The sequence below is a fragment of the Xenopus tropicalis genome, chromosome 2 (assembly GCF_000004195.4).
Source record: "Xenopus tropicalis strain Nigerian chromosome 2, UCB_Xtro_10.0, whole genome shotgun sequence".
Lineage (NCBI taxonomy): Eukaryota > Metazoa > Chordata > Amphibia > Anura > Pipidae > Xenopus > Xenopus tropicalis.
In genome coordinates this window covers 41,154,058-41,179,485 of record NC_030678.2, presented here as the reverse complement: position 1 = coordinate 41,179,485, position 25,428 = coordinate 41,154,058, and the positions used below count along the sequence as shown (strand labels likewise).

The 25,428-nt window shown below is 38.2% G+C and overlaps 1 protein-coding gene across 12 annotated transcripts in view; it reads left to right on the top strand.

The window, feature by feature from the left end:
- The window catches only part of cdkl5 (cyclin dependent kinase like 5), a 185,161-nt gene that overhangs the window by 148,655 nt on the left and 11,078 nt on the right, over positions 1-25,428 (top strand). For 9 of the 12 annotated variants that reach the window (XM_002933625.5, XM_018091472.2, XM_031896705.1 and 6 more), the window contains 9 exons: positions 432-491; positions 959-1,049; positions 5,287-5,476; positions 11,933-12,013; positions 12,115-12,272; positions 13,040-14,060; positions 17,656-17,757; positions 21,788-21,893; positions 22,069-22,192. In XM_002933625.5, coding sequence (XP_002933671.2) covers positions 432-491; positions 959-1,049; positions 5,287-5,476; positions 11,933-12,013; positions 12,115-12,272; positions 13,040-14,060; positions 17,656-17,757; positions 21,788-21,893; positions 22,069-22,192 — 1,933 coding nt within the window. The remainder of the gene's footprint in view (positions 1-431; positions 492-958; positions 1,050-5,286; positions 5,477-11,932; positions 12,014-12,114; positions 12,273-13,039; positions 14,061-17,655; positions 17,758-21,787; positions 21,894-22,068; positions 22,193-25,428) is intronic. The other 3 variants (XM_004911760.4, XM_031896712.1, XM_031896713.1) reach the window with 2 other exon arrangements.

The following is a 25,428-nucleotide window of genomic DNA, read 5'->3' as shown; positions in this document are numbered from 1 at the left end:
AGGCACAGGTTACTAAGCAGATAACAGATAATTAGCAGAGTCCCATTGTATTCTACACAGTTTATCTGGTATCTTCTTATGTAACCTGTGCCTTTTCTCCTTTTTTCAATTTAAATGGCTGCCCCCATGGCTACACAGCAGCTATTTCTATTAACTACAGTAGTCTTTCTGAAGCAAACACACAACTTTTACCAGTGCAGGGCAACAGTACATTATATTTTAATTATTTTAAAACATTTTTATTTTTTAGTGTTCCTTTAAGGTCAGTGCAAGTCACACTTCACCATGCATTCTAACCATTGCTGCTGCATTCGCATTATATATCTGAGCTTGTGCCGTGTTAAGGCAGAAAGAGCAATAAAAACGTATTTTCAACTCTAGTATGTTCTGTTGTGATTTCTAATCTGTAATGTTTTGCCTGTTCCTTGTAGACATCAAGCCAGAAAATCTTTTAATTAGCTATAATGATGTCCTAAAGCTTTGCGACTTTGGTAAGTTCAGAGAGAAATATTTCATATGTTTGCTATATTACAAAAACATGACTTCAGATTAAATAATACTTTAAAAATGGTATGCTTGTACAGAACTCTGATAATTGTTTCAATTCCTTCCCAAGCAAATGCTTTAGTGATGGAAGGTTAAGGTTTTTTCATTGCAAATTTGAGTAAAAATAATGTTTTTTTTGCTTATCTGTCACAACAAAGGGTGAAGGGCGTGGGTTGTAGACTAGTAATCTTAATATCTACCTCTCAAGAACTAAACATGGCATAGCTTCTACTTCCCTGTTTAGCTTAACAAAAAACATAAGAGTTTTCATGAGTAACACAATTGGAAATTGGTATGATCAGCACAGGCTCCCTATTTATTGAACAAGCATTTTACAGAGCGGGTGGGGGGGGGGGGGGTATACTGCTGCTTTCAGTGAGCCTCTTCCAGAATATGGTATCTCCTGTTTCAGGTTTTGCACGGAACCTGTCTGAGGGCAGCAATGCCAACTATACAGAGTATGTGGCTACACGATGGTACCGCTCCCCAGAGTTGCTTCTTGGGTAAGTGTTCTGTCCCATGTGTAGTCATGTGGTGCAGCTCCAAAACTGGTATTAATCACACATATATCTATTAACCAGATATCCAGATGATTTGTATTAAATCAACCTGTTTGTATTCCGCATGCTAAATTTATTAATTGGAACATTTATTACTAGGGAAAAATGTCCTATTTTACTGTTTATATTAAAACATCTCTGTAATAAAATTTAAACCAGTAAAATTAAAATGATTTCACTGTGGGGCCCAGTAATCTATAGTTACTCTTCTGCTAACAGACCCAGAATTCCAGAGGCTGTCACAGAAAGAAGGACTGACTACAGAATATTGTTAGGGTTGCCACCTTTCTGATGGACTCTTACTGGTCTACAGACGGAAGTCCTGATCAGTGATTAAGTTTGTCCCCTAACTGGGCCATGGCCAGGGCCGGTATTGCAAATTTTCCAGCAATGTACTATAATTAAATTTGTAATAATTAGTCTTTAAACCCTGGCAAGCCTCCGAACCTCAAGTCCCCACCCACTCTGCCTCAAATCCCCTTCTAATCTACCCCTAAACCTCAAACCTCAACTCCCTTCTACCCCACACAACTCACGTATTCTGCTCCAACAGTGATCCCGATGGCATGGTCCCGCTGAGTTTGCGTCATTGTCATGCCCTTCATGCCATAGATCCGCCCCCACCCCAGGCGGTAAAGAATTGGAAAAAAGGTGGCACCCTATCAGTGGTGATATTTGTGGGAGGATCAGTGGTGTTACATGGAGTCTGCCAGTGAAACATTTTAGGGAGGGTCAGAAAGGAGAGGCAATTACAAATGCACTTGCCAGTAAATTTATAATAGTGACCTTAGCTCAGGGATCCCCAACCTTTTATACTGGTGAGCCACATTCAAGCTGAAAAAGTGTTGGGGAGCAACACAAGCATAAAAAATGTTCCTGGAGGTGCCAATGAGAGCTATAATTGGCTATTTGATAGCCCTTATGTGGACTGGCAGCCTATAGAAGGCTCTGTTTGGCATTATACTTGCTTTTTATGCAACCAAAACTTGCCCCCAAGTCAGGAATTCAAGAATAACTACCTGGTTTGAGGCCCCTGGGAGCAACATCCAAGGGGTTGGGGAGCAACATGTTGCTCACGAGCTACTGGTTGGGGATCACTGCCTTAGCTGGTAATGTACTAGACTGGTCAAATGCCAACCCTATAAATATAGTATATCTGTTTCATTTCTAAACCTTAATAGTTACAGATGTGCCGATTAGTGGAGGTATTACTGATTCGGAATATGCGACTCCATGTTGTGATGTGAAAAAAGCCAATGTGTAAGGAACCTTTTCCATTGATGTTAAGGACTAATTGAAGTGTCCATAAGTGCAAGAAATCTTGCCAGGATTTTTCCTTCTTAGTCTGGGAATTCTTCCAAAGGCTAGTGAAATAATTAGTATTTTAGTAATGCAGTATCAAATCATTTCCTAAAACATGAAGGGTGTTTGAAAATTACCTTTAATTAATGTTTATGCAATTAATTTTATATTTAAGCAGTGGAATAGTATTGGAATGAATCATTTTAGTCTTCTAAAACTTATTCATTAAGTTATTTATATAATTGTATAATTCATTCTTTCCGTATATGTGCTATAATAGTGTGACATCTGAAAAGCACACTAGATAGGGATATAAAAATGATTTATAGTGAAAAGACTTTACACATTGGCATGAGTGGCTGGAAAGGACTAATGCTTGTATCTATGCATTCTCTTCTGCTTGTCTTGGAGTGTTCTACAGGCAACCCAATAGTACTTGCCCACAGTTTCTCCTCCTTACACTTTTTAACCTTTAAAAGCCCTGGCTGAAGTTTGTAGAGCTCATTTTGAGAACAAGTATAAATGGCAGACTCCCCTTCAGTCAATAGAATGTTTCTGGTGTAACCTTACAAAGTTTTTCTTGAGCAGAAATGTCATTTCCAGAAGCCAGTTACACTCACACATTATCTGTATTTGTGTAGCATTTTTATTGACAGAGACCAGCATTACCTCAGGCCAGTTCTATAGTAAAATAGGGCCTTCGGGAAATGATTAACTGCTGCTTCGACACACACAAAGAATTAGTGGTAAAAGCCTTGTCTTCAAAGTGCCCAACTATCAAATTACAGTGCCAAAGTTTTGCCATGTATGAACATTAAAGCAAGGCAGAGCATGGTGCGTTCTGCCACTCCAGGTATCTCTTTAGGTAATTAGCTAACGGGCCACATTTCACTGGAACATTTTGTTCACAGTGGGTGTTGTGGTGGTCGTACCCCAGCAAAAATGGACCACACAGCAGTAATGATGAGTCAGTCTGTCCCTGAAATGCAACTTTTTTGTTGTGACTGCACCCATTTTTGACACAATCGCTGCAAAATTTTGCGGCTGATGGTAAAATGCGGAATTTCGCTGCAAATCCATGCCTGGCGAGAAAAAGTGCTCAGCGTTGGTAAAGGAGTTGATAGTCAGGGGGCCCTGGACAGAAGTCCATTTACTCTTTATTAAGATCTTGGTTATGAACTGTAGTGAAAAAATATTTACTTCTTATATCTATGGACATATTGGGTCATGTGATCAAAGGTGCAACATTTGCCACAAATCCAGTCATGCACCAGGGAAGCTGCATTTTATTATATATTGGTATACATTTCTTATACAGCAGAATGCTCAGATCCTGGCGATTTCCAGATAAGGGGTCTTTCTGTTATTCGGATATCCATACCTTAAGTCTACATAAAACTATTTAAACCTTCATTAAACCCAATAGCATTGTCTTGCCTCCAAGAAGGATTGATTATATCTTAATTGGGATGAAGTAGGTACTGTTTTATTTTTACAGACAAAAAAATTAATTACAAATTGGAATTATTTGACTTTAATGGAATCTATGAGAGATAGCTTTCCCATAATTCTGATCTTTCTGGATACAAGGTTTCCAGATAACAGATCCCATACCTGTAGAGGGAATTTCACACATATTTTTTGTGTTGTTGTTTATGCTGGCATTTGGATTTTCTTAGATTTAAATTGTGGACATACTAATTTGAACACATCTGACTGGCTTGGAGTGATGGAGTGCCTTACTATAACTAATTACTGCTCAAGGCTTAGTTTATGATGACACTATAACAACTGTTTGTACCTCAGTCAGGATTTCCAGGGATTTGTCTGTTTTTTGTTTCAACAACTTTGCCCTAAAATGTTATTTTTTTTCATAAGGACAAGTATATTTGTTCCAAATATGTCATTTACACTGTTGATCCTGGTGCAACAATAACCTTAGAGCAATTGATTAGCTGTTTTCCACCTTTGTGTCTCTTCAATTCTAAAGGAGACAGCCAATTGAAATAAAAATAATTTAGTAAGAGGTAAAAACTGGCACTTCATTACTACTTTCTCTGTGATGCAGGGGGTATACATTTATATTCAGCCTTCTACTCTACTTTTATAGTTTGCCTGAACCAAATGACCAAGTCATATGTCCCATTATGCATGGAGCCTGGTTGCAGAACAGACATCTCTAATGGTCAACCAGTTAAGTTACATGAGAGTTTTGACTCAATCTGTGCCCATTTTCCTCCAGTGATAACAAATATAGAGTATGAAATATTTATTTCAGGGGTACAAAGAGGTTGGCGTCTTCTGACCTAAGCAAAAAACTTTTTGTGCATGTAGCCTGGAGGAGATAGGGATGCTTGGGAGAAAAAGAGTAATAGAATGGTAAGGTTGTATTTAGTCATAAGGAAAGTAAAGCTGCCTTTATTCTTGCAATGATATATATACTCTATTGGATATAGTCATTGTAGATATGTATTTAAGGTCTGCAGATAAGCTATGTGCTGAGAACAATTGGCTATTCTTAGGATCAGCATTAGGGGAAGCAGTAAAAGCCTTTAAACTATGGAATTCTCTGGCTCAGGGGTTGGTACTTGCAGAAATGATAACTTATTTATAGTGCACTGCAAGGATTTACGATTGGCATGCCAATACAAACTAATACCTTCAGAAAAAATATGTATATCTATAACTTTTATAAGTGCATGGTTTCCAGGATTATTATGTTAATAGTTGTGATTTCTTTGCAAGTGCGTACTAGATACAATCTAAAATGGCTGGTGAAGTCTTTGGCCTTCAATTTGCAAAAAAGGTCTTAACAATCTTATGCAAGTGCTAATCTGTTTGCTTTAACAACTCCCCATATCGTTATGCTTTATTTTAGGGCTCCATATGGAAAGGCTGTTGACATGTGGTCTGTGGGCTGTATTCTAGGAGAGCTCAGTGACGGACAACCACTTTTTCCTGGGGAAAGTGAAATTGATCAGCTGTTCACTATCCAGAAAGTCTTAGGACCTCTTCCAGCAGAGCAGATGAAACTCTTTTACAGCAACCCTCGTTTCCATGGAATGCGGGTGGGTGAGAAAACCCTCTTTAAATGCCATAGTGTTGACTTTAATTACAATGTATTGCGTCGTCAGGTTCTCTGAATTACTCTTAACGCTAATATAACCCTATGAGCCTTCAAAGCATCAGATAATTACAGTAACAGGGAACTGCCAGCCTACAAGAGTTAATCAGACTTGTTTTTGCTTATCATACATTGTTGGTCACTCATTTTTGAATTGTTGTATACAACAATACACATGCATTACAGGGATAATAATACATAAACTATTAAATAAACAATTTCTTTTTGAGGTTGCAATATAATTGTTATATTTTAGTAGGCTAGGGTGCCAAGGTAATTTGGACACTAGCAACTGGATAGCTGCTAAAATTCCAATCTGGTGAACAAAAAGCTAAATAAACCACATATAAAAAAAATGAAGAACAGTTACAAACTATCAAAGAACATTACAGTTAATACAGGTATAGGACCCATTATCCAGAATGCTTGGGACCAAGGGAATTCTGAGTAAGGGGTCTTTCCATAATTTGGATCTCCATACCTTAAGTCTACTTAAAAATCAATAAAACATTAATTAACAAAATAGGATTGTTTTGCATCCAATAAGGATTATTTATATTTTAGTTGGGTTCAATTACAAGGGACTGTTTTATTACTACAGGGAAAAAGGAAATCGGTTTTAAAATTCAAAATGATTTGATTAAAATGGAGACGGGCTTTCCGTAATTCGGAACTTTCTGGATAATGGGTTTTCCAGATAAGGGATCCCATACCTGTACAAAGGCAAACAACTCCTTTGAGCACAAAGGAGAGTCTCTATTTCTTGTCTCTTACATGCCCACCTAGATACCATAGATGCGGTTATTAATAAATTAATAGATTACTACTTAATGGATAAATTGTGTTTATTGTTATTTAGTCACTAGATAGCAGAGGACTAGGAGGTATTAGCAGGAAGAGGTTCTCTGGTGTCATTAAGGTAGAGGAGATAGCCCTGCAAAGATTATACAATGGAGTTGATTCTAGCACAAGCTCAAGTCCCATCAGTTCCTACTGGATAAAGGGGCAGTTGAATTGCTCGTAGAGTGCTGCAGTTGTTGTGTTGTTGCCATACACTTACAGCATTTTAAATTTTTGTTAGTTGCCTGGTACAGATGTTTAGCTATTAGATTTTTAAATATTTCAACTGGGGACAGTGGACACTAAGAATATCTAACAATCTACCTTGGCTACCTAGGCTTTCCGCAGAATGGATTTACCCTGTGAAGGAATATTCCATTCCCTGTGGGGAATAGTGTGTTATCCCAGTGTACATTATTGAAAGCCACCTCTTTGCAGTCACTGCATGTCTGCATCCATTAGGTTCTTGATTAAATACATCAGAGAACAACAGCTGCTTTATCATATTCAAATAAATGCAGGTCTCACTAACAGGCTGGATATTAGAAAGGCGCATGCAACACATTCAGGGAATTATCTGTTATTTATACATCTCCAGGCTCAGCAGTATTGGAAAGAGTAATATAGTTATATTTCATGGGATTTATTTAACAAATTGCTTAACTGCTAGCATGCATTGTGCTTTATCGCTGCTATGTTTTATAATTGCTCTGTTTTATATTGTTCTGTTAAAGGGACACCATCACTAAACTCTAATCCAGGGATCCCCAACCTGTTTTTTACTTGTGAGCCAGACTCAGAAGTAAAAAGCATTGGTAAGCCACAGGAGCATAAAAAAATGTTTTTGGGGATGCTGTGATTGGCTATTTTGTAGCCCCATGTGCACTGCTGGCCTGCAGGATGCTCTGCCTGGAGTAAAATGGTGTCTCTGGGCTTCCAAAACTTGTCTCCAAGCCAGAAATGTAAAAATGGCCACCTACTTTGAGGCCACTGGGAGCTTAATAAAAAGGGGGAGGTGAATAACATGTTGCAAGTTAGCCACTGGTTGGGGACCACTGCTCTAATCCATACTTAAAAAAATTGAATTAATTCTGCACTCTAAAATTTAAAAATACAAAAGAACTATTATAACATCATGAACATGTATATCAGTTCTGCAACCTCCCGGCCATAGTTTGTAGGTGTGGTATACATTTTAATGATGCTTGTTTTTAACATCCTATTAATACTTACTATAGCACAATCCTTTAGATTTTTTTAACTAATCCATATGTCCATGAATGTCACAGGAATTGTGGACAAAAGTACTGAAGTATTTCAAGAAACAAAAATAACAAAACATGAATGGAATAAGACCCCTGCACTGGGGCCTGCTGAAATCCCTTCCTGCCACCACTGGGTTCCAACTAGACTCCTGCTACTTGCAATCCTCTTTCTTACCTGAGCTCTCTTTGAAGTAATGGAGGAGAGGGTGTTAAAGTTGAACTGAAACTCTCATATGCAGTATCTTGTACTAATTAGGGTGCCAGGAATCAGGGTTAACCAGAAAAAGTTGATGTACCATGTTAGCCGGTCAAAATGTTACAGGGAAATATAAAATAACTGTATTTCTGAGTGTTCTGTTTCAATGTTTATTCATATGGTGCTGGATAGTCAGCTTTTAATTTTTTTTTTTTTTAAAAGGAAGAAGACATTAATCATTAGCACTAATTTCTAAAACACACTAATATGCACATATACACACTAACATCTGCTTTGTGAGATCAGTTATCCTACTAGTAAGAAGTGTGGCAGATATCTGGAACAGCCAATCTGGAGGAAACCCATACAAACATTGCAAGGAAATGTAAAGTGATAGGAAAGAAGGAAGGTGAATGTAGCCCTGTGTAAAAGCAAAAAATAAGTTATTAAATAAACCTCTGTAAGAAAAAAATGACTCCTTCCTCCATTTTGCCTAAGAGACATTTTAGAGAGCTTATTACAGTGCAACCGAGAGGGGAAGGAGATACATCTTTTGGTATATTATGCAGCACTCGGTACTTTGGGACCTGTCTGCAGTTTAAATGTATCATTCCATATAATGAGTAATGAGGCGATAACATTACATATTTTATACATATTTTTTGAGTCCCGTGCTGTCGGCAGTTTATACTGTTCTCAGTCGTGGAACAATAAGCGACCTGCAGTAGTTGCCATTCCAGTAGTCATCCGGTGGATTCCTTTGGGAAGTGTTCAGGGAAAATACATTTCTTTTGCTGGAAGTGGTAAAGAGAAACTTGATAGCATTTTACATTTAATGAATTTGCATTCTGTTGCTATCCCACAATTACATTATATTGTTTAGTCCAAAAGGAGCTATTAAAGCATGCATTGCCATAGAGTTGAAAAATACAAATAGTACATTACCGACACATCTCCTAGAATGCTTTTTACATTTTCCACTTTTACTTTGCTTGAATGTACAAACCTGAAATGAATAGTTGACATGATTTTAAAGCCATGTCCTTGTCCTTTGTTTATCGCAGAAACTGAAGGTGCAAATGTGTTTTTACTCCATTGATACCAAACCCATTATTTTAGGATGAGCCATTAATTATGGCTCTTTAACAAGTGGTGCATGAGGGGAAAATGGGCACAGAGCTCCCTATTTGTTTGCACTTTGCCCCAGCTAGATTTGTAATGTAAGGGGTGAGCAACAGCAAAACATGGCAATAATGGGGAACAATTCGATCTGTAGCCGAAAAGCAGCAGGAGTTGCTACGGTTATGCAGGGCGGGCTGTAGAAGTTGGGGAGGGATCAGAAAACAGTGACATTTTGATAAGTGGAGTAGCAGCAAGCTTTTGCCCTCCCTCCCAGGTAAATAAGGGATAAATAGGAGTGTACATTTAAAAAAAGGGGGGTGTTACAAGATGGCGCTAGAGTTTGTTACTGTGGTCAGCTGTGGTGGCTCATGGGAACAGGTGGCAAGTTGCTGTGGTGTGGTGGCCTGGCCGGTAGCCTTTTGGTTGGTCAGAAATGGTGGGGCTATAGCAGGCTACAAAATTCTACAGTTCCATTGGCGATTTGCCAAAAAGAAGAGTTAAACTTAGTAAAGTGGTTTATGTTAGTTTTTTTACCATCTTGTCATTTGTTGTAATATTGTAAGATTATAAATGCTGTGGCCTTTTTGATCCAATGTAATGTGTAGCATGTCAAATATTGTGTAATTGTCACAAAGCCATGGAAAATGGGTAGGTATACAATATTGTTGCTATGCCCTAGAGCAGTGCTGTCCAACTTCTGTGGTACCGAGGGCCGGAATTTTTCCGGCCTCCGTGGTGGAGGGCCAATAATGGAAGCTAGTTTTGACCACTCCCCTTTTTAAAACCACACCCACTTGAAACCACACCCATGTTATCGCATGACCATAGCCATATTAATGGTGGTAGTACAGCAAAAACCTGCCATACTCTGCCTTCTCTACCCTGCCTGTGTGTGCCATACTCTGCCAGGCCTACCCTGCCTGTGTGTGCCATACTCTGCCTGCCCTACCCTGCCTGTGTGTGCCATACCCTGCCTGTCCTATGCTGCCTGTGTGTATGGCACACACAGGCAGCATACGGCAGGTAGAGTATGGCACACACAGGCAGCCTACAGTGACACAATGCTGGCACTGCTCCTACAGTCTGCACAATAACTATATATTAAAAAACTTTTTAATTGCAGTACCACCACAGTATATGTTCTTTTTATAGTGTGTAGGGTATATTTGTGGATTTATACTGCTGAGGTGTGAACAGTTGAAGAATGTGGGTGATTACAGCCTGAGCCTGAGGTGTGAACACTGCAGGGGGTGAACAATGCAGGGATTAAAAGGTGTGAACAACACAGGGGATTACATTTTTAAACAATACAGGGGGTTTACAGCCTGAATCTGAGGTGTTAACCATGCAGAGGGGCCTGTTAATCTCAATACTGATACCATTTAAATCTTATACAAAGGTAAGCCATCAAAGCAGCCAGACAGGTGGGGGGCCACAAAGAGGGGGGTCGCGGGCCGCCAGTTGGACAGCACTGCCCAAGAGTACAACTCTGCTGCACTACATATGCAACCCAGGCTGTGTTTAGTAGCAGTGCATACAGAAGGGGCAGGAGGTGGGTGGCACATTGGCGCCCCCTAGAGCATCCTGGGCTTCATCCAAAACATGCAAGATAAGGGGAAACTAGGGGTGCAAAATGCTAGTAAAGCCCAGTACAGCACAGTGCAGCTTGCAATAGCCTATCATGCAGGGAGTTGTGCCCCTTAGCACTCCAGCACTTGTGTTTCTAACAATTATTAACTGTATTTTCACTTGATACTTGTAGGAAAGTCCCATTCTAGTGCTTTAACCCTTTATTCCCAAGCACAGCCCAGGACAATCACAGATACCTACATACCTTGCCATGTCTACCGTAATGTGCACATTTTACAGGGTTATCAACAGAAACCAAGCAGCAATGAACGGTGCAGTTTATATTTGCTACATTGGCCAGTTTGTCAGATTATTAATTGATAGATTTTTTTGTTACTTAAATTACATTAAGGAATGCCATATGTTTGGCAAACTGTTCCATTTCTTTTTGTAGCAGATACATACAGCTGTAAGTCCTGTGCATACAAATGGAGTACAGGTTTGAAAGACCACCTGGTGTTAGAACCTAAAGTAACTGCTTCATATGCCTGCAGGTTTTCCTTGGGGCAATGCTGAGCCATGAAGAGCCAGCGGCTTGCTAATAGCTATTTCTAAGAAATTCTTCAGCAGTTATTGACCATTACCTTCCAGTCAGATTTTTGGAGAATCACTTTCCTTTGAATTGTGCCGAAGTTTAATGATCAAAGGCATTCATGCTTGGAGCATTAACATTATTGTGCCTTCATTTAGCTTTGAAAAATACTCTCTACTTTGTAGAACATTAATAATAATAAAACCATAGTTATTTTAGAGGATTAATGCTTTCTAAAGGTCTTTTAATCCTATTTTATTCTGTAGGTCTGGGAGTTTTTTGTAAGGAATTGTCAACCTAAAAATCAGGGGTGGGGGAATTGTGCATGAGTGGAAAACTGAGAAATTAGAAAAATTAGGTCTAAGCATATTTCTAATACATACATTTATTTTAAAAAGTTTAGTGTTTTTCATTGATGTTTAATTGTTGTTTTATATATCTAACCAGCAGTGCAATAGGGGGCAGGCTGAAGCTGCTTTCAGTATTGGTTATATTTACAAATACCTTTAATCATTCAACATTTTTTTTATGTTGGAAAGAATACCTATTCTTTCATTATGCACTGAAATAAAATTAGTTTTTTGGGAATGAAAATCCCCCTATAAAATGTTTGTGTGTATATATAACATTCATCTAATCATTTTTTGAGCATGGAACTCTTTATTTTCTACAATTTCTATTATATTTATTATACTATATTATAAGATTTAGTGAGCCACTAATACAAATGTATAGGTAGTCTGTAAAAAATTGTTTTATTGATGGATAGTTGGTATACAAATTTCTTTTAGTAACACTTTTTTTTTTATTTTTAAGTTTCCCGCAGTTAATCATCCTCAGTCACTGGAAAGACGATATCTGGGAATAATAAGTAGTGTTTTACTTGACCTAATGAAGGTAGGATAATTCTTTGAGCAGAAATGTTTAATTTTTGGAATGGAAAATAAATCTAAATATAAAACATACAAGGCCTTAAATGTGTGTTTCTCTTTGGCTAGAATTTACTGAAGCTGAATCCGTCTGATAGATTCCTGACTGAGCAGAGCTTGAACCATCCAGCATTTCAAACCCAGAGGCTCTTGGATCGAGGTGGGACCTCTCCTTCTAGGTCATCTAAGAGGAAAACTCACCATTCTGAGAGTAACTTGGCTAGCAGGTAATTGGATTTTACAGATCCAACATAGGTCTGCTAGCAAGCTGCTTGTAAATGTTATTTTTGCAAGTACATTTAACGTGCACAGGTATTCATTATAATTTATTATCATGCTGCGCTGATTTCTATTAGGGCAGCAAGGACATTTTTCCTCCAGCAGGACCTCAGCATCAGAGAGCCCCCTTGGGGGTGATGCACAGATAAAATTGCAAAGATTATTTTATGTTATTTTCAAGTCTCCAAGGACACCTTTGGCACTCAAGCCTGTGTGTAGCCTATATGGAAGCAACAATTTAAAGGGCAGATAACTAATTGCTCTTTCGTTCTCCAGTTCCCTTTCTAAGTTTTAGCCCTAAAATACAAGCCCTATCTATATCTGCAGATGTGTCATACAATTGGTAGGTAGCTTGAAGCAGTGGGGGTCAATTATAACCACTGGCAAAATTTGCACCTGGGCAGTAACCTATAGCAACCAATGAGATGTTTGGTTTCATTGTTCAATTTGCAGCTGGCTAACAAATTTGCCCAGTGTTTATAAATGAGCCCCAATGTCATTATATTATACCTAGTACTGGCAATTGCACAGAATATATTTGAGGCATAAGAAGGCTTGAACGTATTGAAATCAAAAGACACCTATGTGTCTTAACAGGATGTTATAATGTTCCATTGTATTTTTCTACAATACAGTTATACTTTATTCACTTTCCATTATCTTGGTTTCTGATGATTTGATGCTTGAGGTAAAGTTTAATTTTACTGTCTTTTAGAAAACAGTCTAGCAAAAGCTCTTCAGTTCAGCCACACCACCGATCAAACAGCAAAGATACACAGACTCTTTCAGTTGGACCAAAACGAAATGAAGAAACTCATCCTCCAAATGAAACCTTTATAAATGGAGCTCATCCTGCAGGATCCCATAGTCCGACAGTTCACCAAAAAAAAAATAGTCAAAGTGGATCGGGCAACAAGGATCCTGCTAGTAACAACTTACCGCATTTACTTAGTCCAAAGGATGCAAAGTCAAAGAATGAGTTTGATTTTAGTCCAGAGCAAAAGACTTCAGATGTACCTGGGGCCAAATATACTAAATCAAATTCACGTTCTCAACATAATCGCCATTCATTCATGGAGGGAAAAACAGGAAGCTGGCAACCTAGTGAAAAGCATACTCGCCACAGCTATATTGATACCATTCCTCAGTCATCAAAGAAGAGCAGTTCTTACATGAACTATTCCAAAAATCATGGTGTCCTGACAGACTCTAAATCAGTCGGAAATCTTAGTGAAGCTAGAGGCCAAATATTAGAACCCAACAGTAGATATTTTCCATCTAGTTGCCATGACTTAAACTCTCCAACAAGTCCAGCAGCCCCTAGGCATGGGGACAGTAGAGGCATGCTGAGCCCCTCTGGGAGAACAAATAGAAAAGAGGGAACTTTGGAGTCTCGAAGACCCACTACAAAACACTCAAGAACCATGGAAGAGTTGAAACTTCCTGATCAAATGGACAGTAGTCATTCACATTCTCTGTCAGCCCCACATGAGTCTTTTTCCTATGGCCTTGGTTATACTAGTCCTTTTTCCTCACAGCAGCGCCCTCACAGACACTCTATGTATGTAAGCCGGGATAGAGTGCGAGTTAAGGGTACAGATGCAGCACTAAATGTCGGTCAGGGCATGGCATCAAGAGCCAGTAGTCTCCAGCTATTATCACCTCAGGTACAGCATCGAACACTGACAAGGTCTGTTGGATCTTCACGTGAAGATTGTACAGAAGACACCACTAGGGTGAGTTTATAACGATTATGTTATTTAATCTCTTCAGAGTTTTGTGCTTACAGCAGTCGGTAAACCTATTACATGTTTGCACTACTGAAAAATCAAATAGGGTAATGTAATAAAAGGTGCAAAGTTTGCCCAAGTCTAGCAACACATAGCAGCTAATCAGATTTGTTTTCAAATTCAGCAATTTAAACTGTCCATCTAGGATATGGAAAACTTTTTGTTCGCAATAAGTGCTTTAAAACAAACTCTTTTTGCCCCAAATGTAACGAAACTGTTGTTAATTTATTCCACTACCTATGGTCTTGTCCGAAGATTGGTAACTTCTGGAACATGGTGGAAAGATTCTTGAACCACAGGTTGAATTTAAATATGAAGTTATCTCCTAGTTTCACTCTATTACACATTAAAAAAGAGGAGGTGTTATCAAGCATTTTACCAGTCTCCTTAGCACAAAAATTGATAAATTATTATTTTTGTTTATGGCTGCCTATAAAAAAGCATTATTTTATTATTGGGTAGAAGAGGAAACCCCTCCTATAACAGAAATTATTTCTTATCTTAATCAGCTTAGCTGGCAAGAGGCCATCAAAGCAAAAACAAGTAAACCTAAAGCCAGGATCCCTTTTAAAAATACATGGTCATTTTTCTTTAATGCTATAGATATAAGTAATAAGGATCAGATTTATAAAATGCTGCATATATAGATTTATTTCAATAATTCACGAACATATAAGCAAAATTATCTTTGATTTTGCTCTCTAGGAAACTTTTCTTTTCTTTTTATAGTTTATCCACTGGGCAAATCTTTTTGAAGGACAAACTGTCGAATGTGACTATTGTTGTACAACCTATATTTAAATAATTTGTCATTATTCATCCTACATGTTTATTGCAAAACTTCAATAAAATGTTTAAAAAAAAAAAATTGTTTTCAAAAAGATGACTAGTAAAAGTAACCTGCTGATTGGATGATGTGGGTTACTAAACCTTATGTTGGCTACCCCCAAAGAAAGGAATCCTTTTTACATAGTAAAAGGCACCCAGTGGCTGCAAATATGATTACTATCAGTTTGGTGCCATCATCAAACACTAATTAGACTGATGTTTTATAGTGTATGGTTAAAAGATTCCAAACTGTCCAACTTCAGCTGCCATTATGATCACTCTTCTTGTTCAATTGTTATTTTAGTGAAGGCCCTCTGTTAAAAAAAAATATGCCTTTATTCCAACTGGGATGTTTGTTTTATTCTCACATATAACCATCAATAGTGGTTAGGAGGAAGAGACTAGATCAGACACACAGTTGTTGGCGTATGCCATATAAAATTACCGTTCCTAAATGTGACACCCAACTGTATTTACCTTGGGGGAAGTTCACTGTAAAAACAGAGTATTAGATTTAGGATTTTCATATTTTGGTTTAAATTTGTTACAGCCAATTACAAAAGGAGACTATGTTACATTCCAGCACACTATTTATTATTATTTTTTATGTTTGCTTAATATGTTTTAAACTTCTACACCAAAAACACAGTATATAGTATAATATTGTTGTCTACTTTATATATTGCTCTCACTGCTTTTATGGCCTATTCATTTTAGTGCATTGCATCTATAAATCATGTCATTAGTGTAAAACTCTTATTATAATAGAAGTACATGCCTATAATGAGAGTTCTTAATGAATAGTGTATACACTGCCTTTCAAGCATAACTGAACATAAAAATGACTTCTTGGAACAGGATGCACAATTGGCAGTTATAATACTGTATAAAACTGTATATATAAATATACCTGACGGATTCTATTTGCATGAAAACATTGACTGAAGTAAAAACCTATGGGAGGTTTATCAAAATTTGAAAATTATTTGTAATTAATTTTGTGCTAAAAATGTTTTTATAATTTTTCTCACATTGCTAAGGTTATAGTTAGACAAATGGGGTACAGTAAATAAAAAAATTCTCCACAACTCTTGAGGATTGAATGGATCTCACCAGCTCTACCCACAGATTTTTTTATTTTAAACCCCCAGCAAGAAGCTATGGGGGAAAAAAATCTATGAGAGACAAGAACTTTGAGAAAAAAAATATGTATCTTGCCTTATGATAAATCTGCCCTCTAGTGTTGCAGAAAAAATGTTCTGCCTGAAAAACAAAAACACAGAGAGAGAGATCATTTACATTACAATAAGTAAAGGGAGAAAGTATAGAATATTCCTATAAATGGTAAAGGATGTAAATTAACCCAAGGGTCAATTGAATACATACATTGCATAGACAGTCAGAGGTAATGACCCTCAGGGCCTTTAAATATGGCTGTTGGGCCAAGCCTACCTGGCAGTCTAAAATTTCTAATCTCTCAGAAATGACTTAATATAGAAAAGAATGTGATTTGCAAAAGTGCTCTTAGATGATTGCGCTGACGATTGATGTTTTTTTCTTACCAGTTTATATTTTGGTGGCTTTCATCCCCTTTAAATAATGTCAAGAAGTGCATAGATGGTTATGGTTGATGGACACTGACTTTTAAAGAGAGCTGCTGATCTAAAAGCCTAGTATTAGCAGTCTAAACCCAGCCTCTCTAAATAATTTGACATCATGTAAAGGGGTTTAGATGCCCTTTAAAATAGTTTGTAATTTTATAAGACAAATGCTTATAAGGAAGTTAAGAATTATTTATGCCACAAAATTTGCAGCTTTGACCTAACAGGAAATCTACTGTATAGGGTTTTGTCTCGTCTGTTTAAATATCAGCTCCCATAATATCCCTATATCTTTGGTTTAATTCTAAATCTCTACAAATGAGTAATGTCTGCTGCACTGGTTTTAACGTAGCCACACACTGCTCACCAGAACGAATTGCTCTGGAACTGATGTGACTGTTTTGCCATGTGTGAGATATTGTAACTATTTCTGCACCCCAAAAGGTTGTATTCATTTGCCCATTTAAAAGGTGATTGAAGCATTAGTTAAAAATGTTTGCCACAAGTGGACCAATGCAGACATTAGAAGTTTAGAATTACAACCCATAGCAACCAATCAGTGATTAGCATTTTTCAGCCAGCTGCAGGTAGAACAATGAAAATAAACATCTGATTGGTTGCCATGGAGCAAATGTGCCCAGTGTTTGTAAAACACCCCTTGACTAACAAAAAAAATGAAAACTAAAAAACTATAGGATTGCAGAGATTTTAGGCCACCATGTAAAACTGCTTTTAAAAAGCTGTCCTGTAGAATGCGGGAGGGTGTGGAGTCTGCCATGCAATCCTTTATTCAATAGTCGAGAAATACCCATTTCTACATTATTTTGCTCCAGATGTCCTAATGTGTTCCTAAGGGATACATAGCTTCCTCATAATAATAAGATGCTATTTATATTTTCTACATGCCTTCTGATAACTGCAAAAGGGAAAGTGATTTTTCTTGACCTGACGTCCCTTTATTTAAAGTGAGCTGATCTGTGGCTCTTTGTGCCGCTATTGATTTATCTGTGCTTTATTGTTGCTTTCCAATGCTGTGTCTGCCCTGTCAGTCAATATATGTGTAATGTCTTGCTCCCCAAAACCACGTGAAACCTTTTTTTATTTGCCGTTAGCAGGGGGACCAGGTTCCATCTGAGGTGACCCACTCAAGAACATTAGCTAAAGACCCCAACAGAGATGGTGCAGCTTCATTTCACACGCGACAAAAGACTGAGGTCTGAACCAAGTAAAGAGTAATATAAATGATCATAGTTATATATAAACCAAAACTAAAAATGTAAGTTAATACCTATATTGTAGAGTCTAACGCAGCCTGATATATTACTCTAAAATGAGAATTGTCTATTAATTGGTGATCACCATCTCTATTTACTAAATAAGAGGATATACAGGCATCTAGAAATATGAATAAAATATCTTATCTAAAAAGTTTACCTCCAGTATTTAGTAATACTGTATTCATCATCAAGCCCAGACATGGGAAACAAGATGATAATTAAAATAATGCAGTCCTTTAATCCTCTCCCTAGATATTCTGTGTTAATGTTGCGGCTATTGTGTAACCAAAGGAGCACATTGTGCATTGCGATGTTTTCCTATGTTCTGTAGCTCTTGCTTGCTGCATAAGGTATATGTTGCCTGTGCAACCCACTTGTTGTGCTTTAAATATGCTGCTGAGGAAAGCAATATATCCAGCTAAGTACTGTTATCCCTCTTTTTATTTCTGCATGGGAAAGTGCTCTATAAATAAACATACCATCTGACCATATGGTCAGCAACACTAAACTTTGAAATATAATACACTAGCTAAGGTACCAGCATTGTTGTCCTGATACACTTGATGTTATATCTTTAATATAAACAATTTGTTCATCATTAAGTTCACTCTTAGTTTGTTAAAGAACATCCTATTTCTGAATTATTTGTCTTCATCTGCTACCTCTTTTCTGCTGTCAGGTGGGGGTCACTGAGTAGCAGCAAAAAGATTTCTTATACTTCTATTTAGAACCTCTCTTATTTATCTTCCAGTCTCTCATTTAAACCCTGAATGATTGCTAGGTTAAACTGGACCCTAGCAACCAGATAGATGCTGAAATTTCAAACTGGATAGCTGCCGAACAAACAGCTAAATAATACAAAAAATGAAAACATATTACAGATTGTCTTAGAATGTGCATGTCTACATCATCCTAAAAGTAAAAGGTGAACCAAACACTCTGCATTGCAAATCATTTGTTCTGCCAGATATTATGGAATGTCACAATGTCATTATTCAGGCAGGACTGTACGTAGCATTGCCCAGGAAGCCAATCAGTTTTGCAGGCAATTGTTTGTATAATTGACATCCCTGACAGGCCCTAGGGCACACCTTTTTGTATTTGCTTATACCCTATGGAATGCTTAAATCTGATTAGACACATTGGTGGCCTGTTGCTTTGTCAACATATAATAGCCGATGCCTAAGGGCCGTGGTAGACGGGGAAATCCGGTGGGATGGCATATGCGGCACTGCGATTTCCCAAAATCGCGTAAGTTGCCTTGAGAGGAAACTTGGCACCACATATGCCTTCCCACCGGCGATTTACATTCAAGCCTGTGGGATGGCATATCGGGGAGATTAGTCGCCCGCAACAAGGGAGATTTGTCGCGGGCGACTAATCTCCCCGTCTACCACGGCCCTTAACGGAGAAGGAAAGGCTAGTAAAGAGTTAATCTCAAGCTGCAGGCATACCTTCAGTTGTCTCAATAATGCCCTTAAGTCTCCCCATATTTCACCTGTTCAGAAGATCAGAAGCCAAACAGGAAGAAAAAACGCTGAGCTGTGTAAAGAAAGTTCCCATAATGCCTCACTCCTGCACAGACACCCAGACCAAGTGAACATGCTCAGTTAGTCAGACTATGGGGCACATTTACTAATCCACGAACGTCCGAAAAGCATCCAAATGCGTTTTTTTCGTAATGATTGGTATTTTGCGACTTTTTCGTGAATTGTCGCAAATTTTTCGAGCTCAATACGAAAAAGTCGCTACAATTTGCGAAAGTCGTAATGGCTATGAAAAAGCCGCGACAATTCACGAAAGTCATAATGGCTATGAAAAAGTCGCAACAATTCACAAAATTTGTAATGGCTATGAAAAAGTCGCGACAATTCACGAAATTTGTAATGTCTATGAAAAAGTCGCGACAATTCACGCAAGTCGTAACAGCTACGAAGAAGTCAAGACGGTGACGAAAAAATTGCACAAAATACGAAAAAGTCGCAAAATGTTCGTTTCCAATCCGATCTGCCCTGGTGTTTTTTTGCACAAAAAGTATTTGTAGGCCTCCTCCTGGGTGAGTAGATGGTCTGAGAAGTATTGTTGTGTTTGTTGCATAATGTATCTGAATAAATAAAGAAAAAATCCACAAACAGGCAAAAACCCTCCCCAGCCACTGCCAGATACTTCCTTGCCAAATATGTGACGTCACTTCTGATGGAAGCTACCTCATGCATAGGGCAAGGGATGTCACGCGCATCCGCAACCAATGGGCATAGTTAGGCCTAGGTTGGCACCGGACCTAAATACAGACCCGCTCGTAAGCAGTGTTGGTTGGGTTATTGGAAAACGCCCTAATGCTGCCTAGAAAGGGCTGTTCTCTGCAGCAGTGTAGTGTGGTGTAGCAGCTACAGGACCACTTTGGTACGTTGTGCAATGTTGGATGCCCTTAAAGGGGTTGTGTACCTTTAAATGAACTTTTAGTTTAATGTAGAAAGTGATATTCTGAGTTGTTTTTATATTACTAAGCTTTTTGTTCAGGAGCTTTCCAGTTTGGAATTTCAGAAGCTGTTTGGTTGCTAAGGTCCAAAATACCCTAGAAACCACGCAGTGGTGGGAATGAGAGGCTAGAATTTGAATAGGAGAGGGCTACTGACCATTCTGTAATATACTAAAGATCAATGAAAAAGTGAACCAACCCTTTAAGGCTATGCTTTTGTTCATCTGAGTACTGCACAAAAGGACCTTTGGAGCTTCTTTGTAATTATGTCAGTCTCACTCCCATTGTATAAAATATATCTTAACCCAAAGCCTAAAACAAAGTTCTTTTTATCATGTGAAAATTTATCAGTGAGATTCAATTCAAGGAGAAAAAAAAAATATTTTACCTAGTTCAGATTAATTTTTTTCCTATAGACTTCATAGACTTTCCTATAGACTTCATAGAGTTTTCATGTGATAAACAGTCAGATAAAATTTTCTCATTGAATTGTGTCTGGCTCTATGGGAAAATATGGAAGTCTTTTTCATCTTAACTGAATCATGCCCATAGTCCAGTAACCCAAAGGAACTAAACAAACATTGATTTGGATTCTAAACCAACCTTTGGGGTTATGTATTTTAAAACACTAAGTTTGCCCAGGAGCAGTAACCCATAGCAACCAATCAGCAGGTAGAATTTAGTGGTCACCAGTTTAAAAGCTCTTGCTCTTGGGCAAACTTAGTGCCTCTTATTACATATAGGGAATAGTGTTTCAATAACTGCAAACTGCTATATTTCTTTCTATTACTTTGTAAAAAAAAAAACTTTACTTGTATATAGAATATAAGACTGTAGAAATATTGCATTTCATAAATATTGGGCATTATGCTCAAGCCTTACTGCAACTGTAACCCACCTGTCAACCATATTCCTATTGGCCTGCTTGTCATAGCAAGTACTAGGTCTACTGTGAGAGAATGAAAAAGGTCACCAGGAGGCAAACTTAAATGGAGAAAGAAATGTAATTGCATCTGTGCATCTTATAGTAGAAGGGTTTATGGCTGTAGTACAGTTCATAACATGGGATCTGGGATGCTTTAACCAGAGCATCAGAGGACACCCAGTGGGCCAAGGAAAGGACAATACCTATCAGCCCATCATTATTTCCATCGTGGGCCTATGAAACAACCTATATAATCACTGTTTGTATCTAATTGCGATGAGAGTGGGCCCAGTATGTCTGCTTCTCTGGTGAGCTTAAAGAGACCCTGCCCTACACTGCCTACGTACATATAGCTTGTAACAGCTACCCCAAAAGAAATGGGTATTAACATTTCTCAGGCCACCTACTTCAAAAGTGCTTTGAGTATAGTATCAATATTTCCTCTTCCTGTGTACATGGAAACTGGTAGCATCAGCCCATGAAATGTGTATTTAAAGCAAATAACGGAATCATGCATCATTTAATAAGTAATGTTTTGTTTTTTTAAACAAATATGTGGTTAGGGAGGGCCTTACCATGATTCGCATCCTGATGATGGAGCTGCGTCTAAAGAAAATCGGCACATATATAGCGACACAGTTCCCAGACGGGTTGGAAGCTTTTACAGAGGTAAGATGGATGGGAGGAGGCATTACATGTAGCCCTGAGTAGTGGATGTACATAGTCATATATTTCAAAACATAGTGAGGCTCATTTCCCAACAGTGCACAGGAAGAGTTATTTGTAGAGTATAGTATGTTCGACTTCATCACTAACAACATTTTCATCTTTTTCATCTCCTCAGTTCCATCACCTCGCCCAGAGGGTACGTTTCATGACAACACAGTATCGAGTCGTGGCTCTTCTCACCCGGTTGATAGCAGCGGGGTAACAAATCACTCCAAGAGACAGACTACATTTGATCACTGGTTAGTGCCTACTTATTTGTGCAGTCATGTTTGGAACAATGGTGCAGCTCTGGTTTCTATGGATAGATGCAAATCTGCCAGATACAGTAAGGCTAGAACCACAACTCTACTGTGCAAAGATTCAGTGTGCTCTGTGTATTAAAAGATGGGCTGTATGAGCATACGCATAAAAGTATGCTGTGTATAGCAATATCCAGAGGTCCAGACCAAAAAAAATTGTTATACCAGTATTAAATACAGATGGAGCTATGGAGAAAAGTAGGAAAAATATCAGTTATGGATGGGATATTAAAATAGAAGCATATATACTGTATTGCTCACTCCAACGATAAAATATGGCCTGGGAAATGTTCCGTAGTACAAGTATGGGAACCTTTATGCTTGGAACCTAGGGTTTTCCCAGATAAGGAATCTTTCTGCAACTTGGATATCCATACCTAAGGCTATTAGAAAAGATTCCAACGTTAAAAAATCCCTAACGGCGCTTTTTTGCCATCTCCATGGAATTATTCTTTAATTAATTAATTACTATGAAGAATTTTTGTAGACAATTAGTGGATGAGTAAGATCATTCAATATGCCTATATGTGCAAATGTACAGAGTGAAATGGATGCACAAATAGCTTCAACGGTAACCCTTCTAACACCCTTCTAAATCTTTTTTTACTTGTTATAGTCATGTTATAAATTAACTGTATCACAGAATTTAGTTCAGAAAGCTCAGAATTATGAAAGGCCATCTTCAGTAAACTCTATTATAAGCAAATAATTCTAATTTTTCTCTGTAATAATAAAACTGTATCCCAACTAATATATGATTAATCCTTATTTGAGGCAAAATAATCTTATTGGGTTTAATTAATGTATTAATGATTTTTTTTAGTAGACTTAAGGTATGATATTTCAAATTACTAAAGATCCGTTATCCGGAAACCCCAAGGTCTTAAGCATACTGGATAACAGGTCCCATACCTGTATAGGAAATGGTGCAGCATGGTTAGTGGTACAGGCGAGTTTTTAGCTGTACCAGTGGATCTTGGCCAGTCTTTAGATGGGGCTTCACATTATTCCACTATGAACATAAAAATACCTCCAACTTATATGGTGCAGAACACATGAATAAGGAACATAATAACTCTTATGGAGATGACAACAGAGATTTTAGAACAGGAGAAGTATTACTGGTATCATAGGAATATCAAACAGAGAGCCAGATGCAATGCAATGAGAAAACCTTATATCACTGTTTACTAAATGAATAGAGTTTTCATGTAATAAGCAGTAAGATGAGTTTTCCTTATTGAATTGCATCTAGTGCTTTGGGATAATCTGGAATTGAATTAGGAAATGAGCATATTTTATCAAATTGAATCTGGCCCATAGACTGATATGAAAATCAGAAGGGTCATTTACAACCCTGGGATTGTAGCTCTCTGCACAAAGTGCTGAATCAAAAATCTGGCACTCCATGCAGAGAGCTGTGTCTCTTGCCACTCCTATGTTGTGCCTCAGAATGATACGCAAGGTAGGGGTAGAAGGGCATTATGGTGACGTGCCCATCCCCACTGCCCCTTTTCGAATCTAGTTCAGCCTAAGGCAGGCCGTAGTAGATTTAAAGAGCAGTACGGATTTGCTTTATGCTATTTTAATCATATATTAGGGCTGCTGTTAAACCATATCCTTTAATGCGTATAGCTTTATTGAAGAAAGAACAGATAAGGGGTAATTTACAACCCCAGGGGGCACAAATGCAGGAGTGCTAAGGGGCACAATTGGTGCCCCCCAGGTCTAAAATCTCTCATTGCTATGAGATGCAGCTTAACCCTGTCCTTATAACCTACCATAAGGCATAAAGGACAGGGCTCAGCAGTGAGCTGTGCTTTCTGCCACTCCTGCCTTGCGTATGACACACAAGGTAGGTGTGGGATGGGAGGACGCCTACATGCCTCCCCCATCCGCCTGTTAATCAGTAAACAAGAGAATTAGAATGGATTCCCCAGTCTGATGCTTAGTAAGTCCTGCCCAACATACAATTGATTTGTATGAATTTAGAGGTGATTCCCTGAATGGCTCAGTGCTGCCACAAGTGCAGGTTTCTGTAACAGCCAAGGCACTGTATGGGATTTCCTAACACCATCTCATCTATTCTGCAGGGTTGCAGGTGGATTTCCAATGCTTTTCCCCTGCTCAATTATTCATTGTGGCTTTTACATGGACACAGTATTTGTCTGATGAATTTACAAGTCCATCTAATGTAATAAATGTGTTTTTCCTCATGTTAGGATGGGAAAGCTATAAAATGAGGTCGCTGACTGTGTCTCCTAGCGTTCCTTCCTCCTGGGATCCCAGTCATAGCTGCTGAGTTAACGCTGTGAATAATTTACCATGCTATCATTTCTGCAACTCGAATGCATTTGCAAAGGAAAAGGGACCAAGAGTGTTACACCATTTAAACGCACAGCCCTATGGAGCCATGCCACAGTCTCACAGGCATACAGGATGTAAGCTGTTTTGCAGAGTAGAAAGATGTTTACTGTCAGTGCCACTTTCTGATGCACCCTGATATTAGACTGCTTATATGGGGACAGTGTAATGTGCCATAGTGGCCATTATATGAAGAATATATCACTAATATACTAATATTCCCAGATACCATATGAATGAACAGTGTCGGAACATTGCTGCATGCAATTTCTGATTTTGGCAAGCTACAGTCCATCATGGCTGTGTATGCTTCTCCCTTATATACAGGAGACAGTAATCCGCTAATGCAGGCCATAGCTGGACAGACTCCTGCTCCTTATTGCAAACTGGCCTGATTATTCTGAAAGAAATACAGACCAGGATACTTCATAATGGAAAGGGATCCTCAAAAATTTGTGGGCTTTAATTCTTCAACAAACTCTGTGCTTTTCCATAAACCTGCTTCAATTTAAAGGGGTTGTTCACCTTCAAATTAACTTTTAGCATGTTGCAAAGCAGGGATTTTTGTGTGGTGAGCTACACAAATATAAATAGGAGAGGGACTGAATAGAAAGGTAAGTAGTAAAAAGTAGCAATAACAATAAAATTGTAGCCTTGCAGAGCAAAGTTTTTTGGCTCAAATGAAGACCAGTTGAAAAGTTGCTATGAATTGGCCATTTTAGAACATGCTAAATGTTAATGTTAAGGTGAAGTGATTAACAGCAGCCCTGGTGTATGATAAAAATGAGATGAAGTCGTTGGTGTATATAGAA